At 29.3% G+C, this 12,994-nt stretch overlaps 1 protein-coding gene across 1 annotated transcript; it reads right to left on the bottom strand.

Moving 5' to 3' along the window:
• Positions 1-10,186: 10,186 nt before the first annotated feature.
• On the bottom strand, positions 10,187-12,399 carry LOC11408356 (zinc finger protein CONSTANS-LIKE 4). The gene is made up of 4 exons (XM_003596092.4): positions 11,859-12,399; positions 11,226-11,363; positions 10,958-11,122; positions 10,187-10,502 (listed from the first exon to the last, which is right to left on the bottom strand). The coding sequence occupies exons 1-4, from the start codon at positions 12,291-12,293 to the stop codon at positions 10,419-10,421; spliced, it is 822 nt and encodes a 273-aa protein (XP_003596140.2). The 5' UTR covers positions 12,294-12,399; the 3' UTR covers positions 10,187-10,418.
• Between the last annotated feature and the right edge of the window lie 595 nt (positions 12,400-12,994).

Raw genomic sequence — 12,994 nt, 5'->3', positions numbered from 1 at the left:
CGAGTCTAATCTCAACTCTAGTATAATACATGGTTGTTCAATAAACACTTCAAAATTTTTTGTTTGATTTGAGAAAAAAAATTTAAAAATTATGATCTGATTAAATTTTACACAAAAACAAACGATTGGAAGTTATGACCTGATCTGGAGCAAAATTAAGGATTTTATTGAGCAACTTTCTACGCAATAGGAGCCACAATTGAAAAATGTTATCAAATTGATCAACAGTTCTACATTTGATTGGACTTCACTATAATATTAATCTACCCATCCCTTGGCTTGAAGGAACAATGTCAATGAACATAATGAATATCCTTACATGAGGTCCTTATAGCTTTGTACCTCTTCAAAGACTTCACGCTCTTGTTTTTTTAATAAACCTAATGAATATCCTTACATCCTTCTAATCTATTTGTTTTCATGACAATCTCCAACCACAAATCACAATATGAACATACTCACACACACAAAACCAAATCTTGTATACTATAATCTATATCACTATGATGGAAATCCATTATAGGTAATAATGCCAAAGGGTCAACTTAGTGAGAAATGAGAAAGTTTTGGTCACTACGGCGTATTTGTGCTTTCTTACGATTGTAAGACTGCTTGCTTGTGAACCCCCATTTACTAGTATATTCAGACTTTAAGGATTAAGGAATAAGGATAAAAAAATTTAATATATCAAACAATACTTGCAATTAAATTCCTCCTATGATATCAACACCAAGGATTTACAATTCGAAAGTTTACCGCAAATCATTTTATCTATGTAAATTTGAATCGTAAACTCGACTCGTAAAATAGTACAGTTTACCTAAAATTAAAATTATATAAAATTTATTATATACCTAACATACATAAGCTAATAGAATATTGCAAATAGGTCAATAATGTAAAATATGACTTAATTCTAAAGGCAAAACATACATAACCACCTTAATAAAGAGTTATGTTCAACTTAGCATCAAAATACAAAATTAACTTGATCCAAAAAAAAACTAGTTAATTTCTTCAAAAATTCAATCTTTCTAGATTTCCATAACATCCTTATCATCGGTGTCTTCATCTCCAACTTCATCAAAATTTTCTCTAGATGATAAAGGGTCTTCAATACTAGAACCAAATACATATTTTGTGTTCCCCGTTTAGTCGTTTCAAGACTCAGAGAAGAGAAGAACGTGTCAGTCTTTCAAAAGAAGCAAGACAACGTGTTATGTTAATTGTAAAGACAACGTTTCAGTACCTAGGCTTGAAAAAAAGAATTGGGTATTGAAAGAAAATGGCCAAAATAAAACAAAAATGTTTTTTAAACGTATACTCGTAAAATCAGACGAGTTTACACAAATTTACAGAGTTTAACACGTGTTAAATCAGTTAAATTCGTCAAACTTTTCTATTTCACCACAAACTGAGTTTACACGTTTTTGGCACGTAAAAAAGTAAACTCAGACGAATTTACGAGTTAACTCGATTTGTGGAACACTATTCAACACTGCATTAGTCTAAGTTCAAATCTCATGGGTAAGGCCTTATGATCGAGCTTTGTGAATGAAAAAATATAGTTGAAAAGAGAGACTTCTTTAAAGGAGGTTAGCTAAACAAAGATAAATTCAATAAATATTTTACAACAATAATATGGTAACAAAAATATTCATCTCATGGAGGACCACTAAGGGTAATGTCACCATGACAATCATTTAGGCCTCACAAATTTTTTCTTAGTAAAAAGCCTTATTCTATAACTTTATAAACTAAAATTAATTAAATCACATCTACAATTAATATGGTCTCAACAAATATTAAGTTGTTTGACAATTTACTAAAGATTAAAAAGTAATATTAAAAAAGGTAAAAGCAAAACTCACTTGAGTTAGATTAGTGATGTTGACTTAAGACATTGAAGTGTGCTCCTCCTCAAAATTTCATGTTCGATTTTTCCTGATATTAATTTATCTTAAAAGAATTAAACAAAATCAATTAACTAATTTAATAAATGATTATGTAGTCTAAAACATGTGAAAAATAAAACTTAATTAAGCCAAATTTAGTAATTTTAATAAAATACTATTATAATCTTTCAAGAAAAATAAAACAATATTATAAGTTTTAAAAAAAACGCCGTATTAAAATTTAGGCTTAATTACATAAATTGTCCCTTAATTTATTTGTTGTTTTCGATTTGGTCCCTCAACTCTAAATTTTTTCTTTCTGGTCCCTTATATTCGCTCCGTCAGTCAAATTGATCCTCTACGTTAGTTTTTTAATAGCCTAATATTTTTTTATATGATTTTAACTGTTTGATTGTAGGTCTATGCTATCTAATAGTGAACCACCACCATCTAATCTTTTTTACTTTCCTTCTTCTTCCTCCTCCTTCTTCATCATATGCCCAGAAAAAGAAAAGGAAAAATGTTTTATGAAATTAACTGTTTTATGAAACACACTCTACTTGTTCCTCATTAATCTTTGATGGTTAAGAACAAATCATCTTCTTCACACAAAACTCTGACCCAGATCTAATACGAATCAAACAGTTTCAATTTTTCCAATATTACAACCAAATCTTCAATATTTCTTCCCTAATCAATTAAGAAAAGCCCTTATTTGTTGGTGATGCAGGTGACGTCGTGATGAGATCAAGTGTGGAGTGTGTATGTTTTTTCTTTTCTTTTCTGGGTTCTGTTTGATGAAGATGATGATGCTTATAAGGATGATGAAGGAGGAGAAGAAAGAAGATGAATAAATTAAAATAAAATTATGTGTTGATGGTCCATTGTTAGATTTAATAGACCTTTAAAAAGTAACGGAAAATTTTACAAGTATTAAAAAGTGTAATTTTTTCATAAAAACTTAAAACAAAATTTTTAATATTTATTTTATTAGTCTTAAATATTAATTATATTGGGTGTGATGATTTGATTTCCTTCATGCACAAACCCCATCCAACAAAGTGAAATAATCACAAAAATTAGAGACAAAGAAATGTTACTAATTTAGAAGATGAGCGATATTTGTACAATCAATTTTTGTACAACTTTTGTGACAACCACTTTTTCTCTCTTTTTATTGGATAAAAAGAATAGAGAAGAAGAGAGAGAATAAAAACACATGTGAGAATGAGAGAGATGGTTGTCACAAAAGTTGTGAAAAAATGGTAGTACAAATATCATTTCTCAATTTAGAAATCTAACAAATTTCTTCCATTGTATTAACATTTTCAAGGACTCCTCGTTTTCATAAGTATACTGCTTAAATTCAAGACATAAAAAATCTTCTCAAACTTGATTATTAGAGTCATTGCTCATACATTTCGCTAAGGAAATAATGTAGACTTTTTAGAGAACCTTTTTTTTTAACAAATTAAAATGGAATATATTGCTCAAACCGAAAGTGATTCACTCCATACAAGGCGTGCTAAAAGTGGTGAATCACTCAAAATCTGTTACAAAAACATGGCCCCTATAAGAAAGTCGCCACCCACCAAGTAAAATAACAACAATTACATGACACCTATACAAAGGAGTGGGTGTTGCCACCCGTTATGATAACAAAAAGCTAAATGAACATGACTCGATGATAACCATAAAAAGGAATTCAACTTAATTTTTCGAGAATAATCGAAGGATCATTTACCGCATTTTTAAAGATACGGTTGTTCCTTTCCTTCCATAAAGCCCAAAACACGCTAGCCAAATAACCTTTAAGTGAAGATGTCAAGATCGCGACATTCCCGCCATGTGAATAAACTGAAGAAAAAAAAAGTGATCGGTGATCGATCTAGGAAAAACAACAGAGATATCGAGCCAGTGACATACCAAGTACCAGACAGCCCCAAAAACATCCCATCCATTGAATAAGTGTACCGCAATTTTGATGTTGTCGCAACCTTCGACACACAAGCTATCATCAGGTTGGAGAACACGACGTCGCACCAAGTTTGATTTTATTAGGATTCTGTCTTGAAGTAAACGCCAAGCAAATAAAGAAACTTTGGAAGGAATCAACTTGTGCCATACATTAGTTGTTGCGCCATTTGCAACAGTTTCGTCAGCGGATGTCAAAAAAGTGTAAGTCCCACAAACCGAATACCCATGAATAGGATCAAGAAGCCATCTCCAAGAATCATGAACAGTGTCCTACAAAATAATGTTATTTAACAAAATCGAGCACTCTCTCACACTCCCCTCCTCCCATGCCAAAAGACGTCTCCTCCACCCCAAGCGTTACCTCCTTCCCCCCACCCCAACCTCGCCATCTCCTCCACCGAGCACTCTTTATTCACTGCTAAGTCGTAAAGACAACTAAATTGAAACCTTAACGGAACTCCACCCACCCAATTCTCCATCCAAAAAAAATTGTTTCGCCCATTTCCTGCTACCTTCCTAATATTATCCTCAAACCAACTCCCCATACCCGTTCCAGCCCCTTCCTGGATGTTACACATCATCCTCAACCACCCATAAGTATGTCGCCCCTACTTAATACGGCCTCCCACCTCTCCTAAGCCCCTTCTCAATGGAAAACTCTTCCGTCGGACTACCATTCACAAGGACCGAAGCAGTCGCCGTTCCTATACATTCTGATATCCATTTTCGCCAAAGAGTTGGAAAATTCATTTTCACCATCACTGAATTAAGGTATTTAAGATCCACTGAGTCATAAGCTTTTTCAAAATCAACCTTAAATAATAACATCTCTTTTTTCATGCGCCTTGCTTCATCAACCGCCTCATTGACAATTAAAATACAGTCAAGAAGCTGTTTGCCTCGAACAAAAGTTGACTGAGAATCAGAGACAACAGAACTAAGAACCGTCCGTAATCGATTCGCAAGGACCTTGGCCAGCACCTTGTACATGCTACCAATCAGAGAAATGGGACGATAGTCTGCTAACCTTTAAGGACTGTCAACCTTTGGAATCAAAGGAATAAACGTCGAATTAACTCCTTTCGTCAACTTCCAATTACGATGAAATTCCGTTATAAAACGCATAAAATCGTCCTTCAATTCAAGCCATAAATCTTTAATAAATCTTCTGTAGATTTATAGTTCTGTAGATTATCGGACCTCCTTGCAGTTGACTTTAGTTCTGAGATATTCAAAATCGGAGATTTATATCATTTATTACCTCTCCAATTATTATCAGGTTTTATATTTGATTTATCTGTAAAAAAAAATATTTAACGTAATTTATCATTATAAAACCGGTTTATAAATAATTGAATTTTATAAACTCTTCAGCATTGTTGAGTTTAGTATGTACTTAAGTTGTGAGTAATTTCAAAACGATAAACTATGATACTGTATTAAATTTTTATATTGAATTTAATCCATCCTTATATTTTTTTGACAAAATCCATCCTTATATTAAATTTTTAAATTTATTCTAAGTGAGACTTAACATTTTATTTTTAATATATTTGGTATCCCAAATACTGGTCCAAATCCAATCAAAAGCACACTAGAAAATGAGGTAGAAGTTGAACACTTGAGTGGACCACCAAGATCTAAAAGGAACAAGGATACTTGTAGGTAGAATCTGACAACGACTTTGTGAAATATCACTTTCAATCACATAAGAACGTTAGTGTGCCCATAATAAAGAGCACACCACCATTAAGTTATCAAACATACTCTTATACATTAACATTTCCATGCATTTCTATTATACATTAACATTTCCATATGATGATTTAGATGTTTGTTAATGATATATTGACTTATACAACGTCGATTAAGGTACTTACATCACCCGTTAAACATCAACAACAAAATTCAAATTTAATCATTATAAAATGAGTTAAATCCTTACCAATTTGATCAAAACTTATTTTTTTAACCTAAAAAAAAAATCAATACTTATTTTTCAATACTTATATTGAGACTTTAGAATTTACTCCTCTCAAAGTATCAGATACGATTCTTGTTGGTGTCAATTTCAGTGAATTAGTTTAACTTTTTTTTAAAAAAATTACTTATAATTCTACAACGAAATTGAAGCTCCTCTAAAAATACGAAATTGAAGCTAATTTAAAGTTGGTTACTAATAAATATACTTAAGTTCCTTATAAAAATACTTAAGTAAAGGTCACTAAGCTGGTACTACTCTGAAAAAGAAATATAAACAAAATAACTAGTTTTTTCAACTACATTTTTCTTTGTTTTTTTTTTTAAAAAAAACTACATTATTTTTTTTCTTATATTTCATTTTGGAAATATATTTACTTATTGTAAAAAAAAACTGGTATTCACTTGTTGTCCAAGGGGTAGGTAGGTCATTGTAACACTTAAAATCATGCAGTGAACAATCAAACTTAATTAACAATTAAAATTATTGCAACATTTTGCAAAAACTGTTACTGTGAACTGATTTTAGCAACATTTAAAAAATGTTACCCATCAAATGTTACAAAAGGTCTTAAATTTATTACAAAGTCCTGATTGAACATGATGGCAGTGAGATGGGAAGATATAACTATGAAAATGACACCACTAACAAGGATATGAAGTTGTGATAGTTCACATAAAAGTAATGCATTTATTGCCAAGAATGGAGCCCTCGTTTAGAAGGGATGTAAAGAACTTGACATTTCAACAAGTAGGGTCTCCAATAAATTATGGAAAAATCAGAAGCTATATATATAACATGCAAGATTTTCTTTTTTCAAATGACAGAATTTTGATTTAATCATGCTAGCAATGGTAACAGTCCTAATCATGATCGTGACAAACCTTAATTCTTTTTCTCTTTAATCATGTTGAAATTATATATCCTTAATTATTGTACGGAATACACAACTAAAGAATTAAAAAATGAGGAAATGTTAAAATTCATTTATATTCTTGAATTGTAACAAAAATAAGAACCATGCATAGCTTAAGATGCTTGCTTGGTTTGATAAGGATATATGTTATCAGCATGGCACCATGCCCTTAGGGGAATTGGAATTTAATTCCACAATAATTAGGATAACCTATTTTTTCTCTTCTACATTCAAGTTATAAATATCAATATATATATATATACGAAAAGTGAAGAACATAATTTCTGGAACCTATTCTCAAATGCATCAACTGCGAACTGCAAGGAGCTAGGGAGGAATCAATTGAAATACAATTGCAAATGTTGAGGTATGGTACACTTTTTTACTTTAATGCTTTAATCATAAATACCTTAGAACATATTTAGCTTAGGTGCTTTTTAAAAGGGTACGTATTGGTATTGCAAAAGGTATCGTTTTTCAAAAGATAATAAATTTTCCTTGTAATTTATGGGTATTTTTTATTTATAAAATAATACAAATAAACTTTAAAATGATTAATTGAATTTATTTATTAAGAAATAATTAAAAAAATTAGGATGTAAATTCGATAACCAACAATCGATTGAATTGGTTGGTGAAGAATTATATTGCTTTAAACAAGTATTCTATAATTTGATCTAACCTCTTGTATACAAAATGAATCTAATTAGGACTTATTAGGACTTATGAGAATGCATCTTATCCTTTTGTGAAATTTTAACCCACAAGAAGTGCTTACATTTTATGCTTACATAGTAATATGTAGAGTACACTTAGACTTTGCTTGCGAGTTTGGAGAGGAAGGAAAGACTTGGGAAAAAAGTAATGAGCATGTCGAAGAAATATTGGAAAATGGGAGGGGAGGGCTCTGGGGAGTTAACTTTTCTTCATAATGCTAAACTCTCCTCATTTGGGGGACTAAAAAATTGTATTGGATGAGAGCTTTGGGGGATTTTGGAGGGTTTATATGAATTCTTCAAATTTAATCTATGTTGTTATATTATTTTTAAAATTAAAAATATATAATTATATGCATAATTTATCATTCTCTTAAAAAACTACTATTTTAAATTTTTTGAAAGATTTCTTCATTTTCCTTCATATTTTCCACCCCTTAAAGTCTTCCCCTCCCTTCTCTTTCAAACTCAAAAACAAAACCTTAGAGTACTTAAATTATAAAAACAATTATTCAAAACTACAGACAATTATTAAAAAATGGTTAAAGATGTTTTGGTCCCGTGCCATACAGGCGTGTTTTGATTTTCCCCTGTGTTTTTTTTAGATTCCCCGGCCCTTTTAATATAAGATTTTTCTCTTATATTAATTAAAAACATAATATGATACTCTCTTATATAACATTCTTCTCTTAAATTGTAATATGATATTTCCAGGTTGAAAATAAAAATTAATCAAAAAGAAATAAAAGTAGACAAAAAGAGAAGAAACTTATACACAAGAGAAAGTCTAAATAAATAAGTTTGCACAAGGGAGACCAAAACTCTCTAAAACATCTTTAATCCTTAAAATAATTTGTATGTTTATGTGTATAAATTGTTTTTCTAAAGGAACTTTTTTTTATAAATTATTCATATGCTAATAAATTAAAATATCTAAAAGTAAATAAACAAAAATCATATTTCACAGTAAAATAATAAATTATAAAATTAAATTTTGGTTTTCGTGACTTCTATCATTTCATTATTTGGTCAATCTCAAATAAAATAATAAGATTATTACAAATATTATGTTTTTAAAATCAAAATTCTAGTACTATTCAATTAATGTCATGTTGTAATACCAATAGTGAACCTCTATATATTCTGTTATACTTTTAAATTAAAAGAAATGAAATTTTATCTAAAATAAACATAATTTCAACAAAGATTAAGTGAAATGATTCTATTATAAATTGAATTTATTTTAACAAAATCAATTACAAGAGTAAAGTTTGGGATGTCTAATTTCTCATTGATGTCCTCCTTAAAGTTTATATTGGAAAATCATTTGTTTTATCATTTTTGGTTTCAGTTAAAAAATGACAAGAGTAAAGTTTTTCTCCATTTCTCAAATAAATTGAAAGGTTAACTAAAATAATACGATTTCGTATTCTTAAACATGAGAGAAAACAAAAATCAAACAAAAATATTGTAATAATTTTATTAAAATATTATTATGTATGTTAGAGATACTTCATTTTAAAATTCACATTATGTCTCAATATGTATTGGGTTTGGGTAATATACCAACTTAGGCAAAGTGATCATCACTTTTAAAATCAGTTGTGTTAAAATAAAAAAAATGCCAACAAATATTGTTTAAGCATTTAAAAGGAATAACTTTTATAATAAAAATTATGTAATTATGACTTTTACATTTGTAATTTTAAGATAAAATTTCTTTTTATGAGTTTTTTAAACAATATCATTAGAGCACTTGTTAACAAAAACCTTTTAATGATATCTTTTTATGAGGATTGCATGCTTATAATAGATTGTAGTCGATGAAGACTCCACACTTAAGGCACCTTGAATTATTGAAAATTCTCACGCAAATAGAGATAATAACCACCTGTATAACTTTTTAAATCAGTTTAACCGATTTAAATAATGATGAATGATTTATAAATACCGTTGAACCGTGAACGGTTGTTAACTATTGTTGGAAGTGTCTTTTCTAGGTGCATGTGAACAATCCTAAATGCCTAAAAAACAATCTCCCACACTTTTTTTTTTTTAAAGAACAATCTCCCACACTTGATATATTTCTTTTTGACAGAAATTCACTTAGTTTGAATAGAATTTGGGTTTCTTATGTGAGAGAGAATTCGTGGCAAAGGTTGAAACCATATATTTGCTCACACAGTAACACATTTGAGTCACTTTCAAATGTTACTAGAATTAGTGGCAAAGATTGAAACCAAAGATTTGCTCATACAGTAATTTTAAAACGTGTAGACCCCCACATCTAACCCCCCCAATAACATAAGATGGTAGATTTTTTTTTTTTTTTTGAAGGAATAAGATGGTAGAATATATATTCTTTCAAAAAAAAAAGATGGTAGAATATGAGAAGTTGAATTATATTAGTGCCTTTAAGTAATCATCACATTGAGTGAATTACATCAATAATGATAATTGATCCCAAACAGTGAAAGATTGTGACATATAAAAGCTAGAGTTATCGGAATATTTCTGTCTACTCAAACATAAAGTCCCTTATTGGAACATTATTTTTATTTTTTATATTTATTTTTACCATTTTATTGGAATATTATATTTTTAATGAACCCACGTATCTAGTCAAACTAGCTAGGCCCACATATTGACTTAGTAATTCTTTAACAAAGATGCCAATAAATTAACATCAAATTAAACAATCGATGGTAACATTGCCATGCAATTAGAGTTTACATCTACGTACGTAATTAATTATCAAAGAAAAATTAATTAGCATAATACACTTAATTTGAAAATAACTAGCTAGCTATCAAACTTTCTCTTCCTATTCACCTTTCACACTAGCTAGCTTAATTTAAACCTTGTGAGAAGCCATGCTCCAAGAGCTACATAGTAATCATATATGTAGAAAATATTTTGATGCTATAATTAATTCACATATCTTCTGGTGATGAATGAGATAAATAGACCAAACTTGCCATGGCCTCTTGAAGCCAGTCCTCTTCCTCATTCTTTAACTGCATAAATAATCATCAATTTAAGAATATAATTAGGATTCATCACAATTATATTTCCAATTAAACACAAAATGTAGACACTATTTTATCTTGAATTTAGTGACAAAAATTAAAGATGGAAAAAATGAAATTCATCTCTAATTTTATGGAGTGATTAAAGTTATATGGTTTATCTTATTGTCAAGTAATCACCATCATTCATATGTGTACTTTTAGAAATAATTATGATTAAAATTAAACAGTTTTTATAATAGGAGATTAATGATTTAGTGTTTTGGAATTAAATCCTTAAAATTTAATATTAATATGATTTTTGGTGAAAATTTTAGCGGGTATCCTTAAATATTCTAATTAGGTTAAGTACTTATTAGAACCAAAAAAAAATGTCATTAATTTATAGAATCTATATTAACAAAAAAAAAAATTATAGAATCTCCTTAATTCATGAAAGTTACCTGAAACTGGAATGAATCAGCACCATAAAAATCTTCATTAATGTGATCATGATGATTCTCAAGCTTTTTTGTGGCCATGTGATCTTCTTCACATGTCTCATTGTTTCTTGCAAACCTTCCCCTCACTCTTACTCTTCTATCAGCTAAAGTTTTTCGACATGCATACTGTAAAATTATATGAAGGAGAATGATATTGTGAATTTCAAATTCTTGTTTATTAATTCAAAATTAATTAAAAAAAACTAGCATGTGAGAAAATATATAAGACCTTGATGGTTTTGTTGAAGTTTCTTTGATTTCTTTTCTTCAAATATCGAAGAATTCTTTCTTTCCTTTCTTCTTCTGAGTACCTTCCTACCTTTATGTTTGGTTCTTCAACTGCTGCTAGTTGATTACCTTGAATTCCCTGCCATTAATTTCAAGTTAACATTTATTTAATAAAACTAATCATATAGTATATACATACATGTCTATCTATATTTGTATGTGATTCTTTGATGTCTATCTATATTTAAATATATATTTTTTAAACATGCAGTGAATTTTATTTTCAAAGCTTGAAAATTTATGAAAAACTTAATGCTAGAAAACTTAAAAATTTTATGAACAATTTATTTTCTTAAGATGTCAAGGGACCTATGATTTTTTCTAAAAAAAAAAACTATGCTTATTAATGCATTAGAAAACTTAAAAATTAACTAAAGGTGTGCATCATTCTTTTAAATTTGAGTATGCAACCAGAAATGCGTTGCGAAATTAATATAAAGGTTCACAGCGTAATTGCAAAAGCCACTCTAATGGCGATTCAAAACCATATACTTGATCAAGAAAAACCATGGTATAAATAACACTTTGACATGCACTATACAAGAATGAAACATTAGGATAATTATGATCATACCCAATTTTCTCTTGCAACATTAGGATAAGTTGTAGGTGGTTTAACATCTTCAACCAAACCACAACATTGATCTTCTACAAACTCATGACCAATAATATGTGGCTGATTATTATTATATCTACCATTGAAATTCTGAAACCCTCCACCATAAAATCCCATTTTACAATCTGATAATAAAGCCGGAACAGCGAAATCTTGTTGATCAACCAAATTTGGAATCCAAGAAGCTGAAGCATCACAATCAAGTGACACAATTTGATCAAATGCTCCATAATTTTCATAAACAGGCATTATATTTTCTTGACAACCCCACATCATAGTATTGTCCATAATTGATGAAGAAAACCCTTGTTGTGTGGTGAAATCAGAAGTATAGTTTGAATAGAAGTGATGAGGGATTGTTGAAGAAGCCATGAATGAAGGTGATAGGGACATAAATTGAAAAGGAAAATTGGTCTTGTGTTTTTATGTTTGTGTTTGGTTTTTTGGTTTGGTTTGGTTTTTGTGGGATGAATATGTATGTATATATAGGATATGTTTGTGTTTGGTTTTTGGTTTGGTTTTTGTGAGATGAATATATATGTATATATAGGATATGTTTGTGACAAGTTGGCAAGGCAAGTGGACATGACTATAATAAGGTAATTATTAATTAAGAAGCTATGAATTTGTTTTGGATAACAAAATAAAGTTAAGTATGTTTTTGTACTTGAATTCTATTTTACTATTTGTGTATGAAGCTGTAAACGTGTTAATTTTTGTTTGGATTGTAAAACTAGCTGTGTGTGTGCTTTGCATAGAACTCTTTAACTTCTTTTTCCTTTTCTAAACATTATACTTTAATGTATAATACATTCCTTTCTATATCTAGTCAATTTTAACACCCATTAAACCATGCATTATATTTCTATTCTATGTAACAAAATCTAAAATGTCAATTTATTTGAAAGGAGTGAGTATTATAATTGAGAAGGGATGGAAAATAATTATTTTAATAAAAAATATAAAACTTGTCCAATTATGTAATCGGTCAAAGTGATAAGAATACTTCTTAAGCAATTATATGAGAGAATCCATATGTGTGCATAACACGTTCTTCGGTAAATATAAATAACTACAAAATAGCAAGATCATTT

This window comes from Medicago truncatula, chromosome 2 (assembly GCF_003473485.1).
Source record: "Medicago truncatula cultivar Jemalong A17 chromosome 2, MtrunA17r5.0-ANR, whole genome shotgun sequence".
Taxonomy (NCBI): domain Eukaryota; kingdom Viridiplantae; phylum Streptophyta; class Magnoliopsida; order Fabales; family Fabaceae; genus Medicago; species Medicago truncatula.
Note: the sequence above shows the minus strand (reverse complement) of the source record. Positions and strands in the feature narration are given on the sequence as shown.

What these genes read in the sequence shown, in the direction of transcription:
- LOC11408356 (XM_003596092.4), bottom strand. Translation starts at nt 12,293, where the DNA reads ATGTCCCTATCACCTTCATTCATGGCTTCTTCAACAATCCCTCATCAC. An exon ending in ATGTTGCAAGAGAAAATTGG is followed by an intron (nt 11,364 to 11,858) that starts GTATGATCATAA and finishes AATTAATGGCAG; the next exon opens with GGAATTCAAGGTAATCAACT. An exon ending in ACTTCAACAAAACCATCAAG is followed by an intron (nt 11,123 to 11,225) that starts GTCTTATATATT and finishes ATAATTTTACAG; the next exon opens with TATGCATGTCGAAAAACTTT.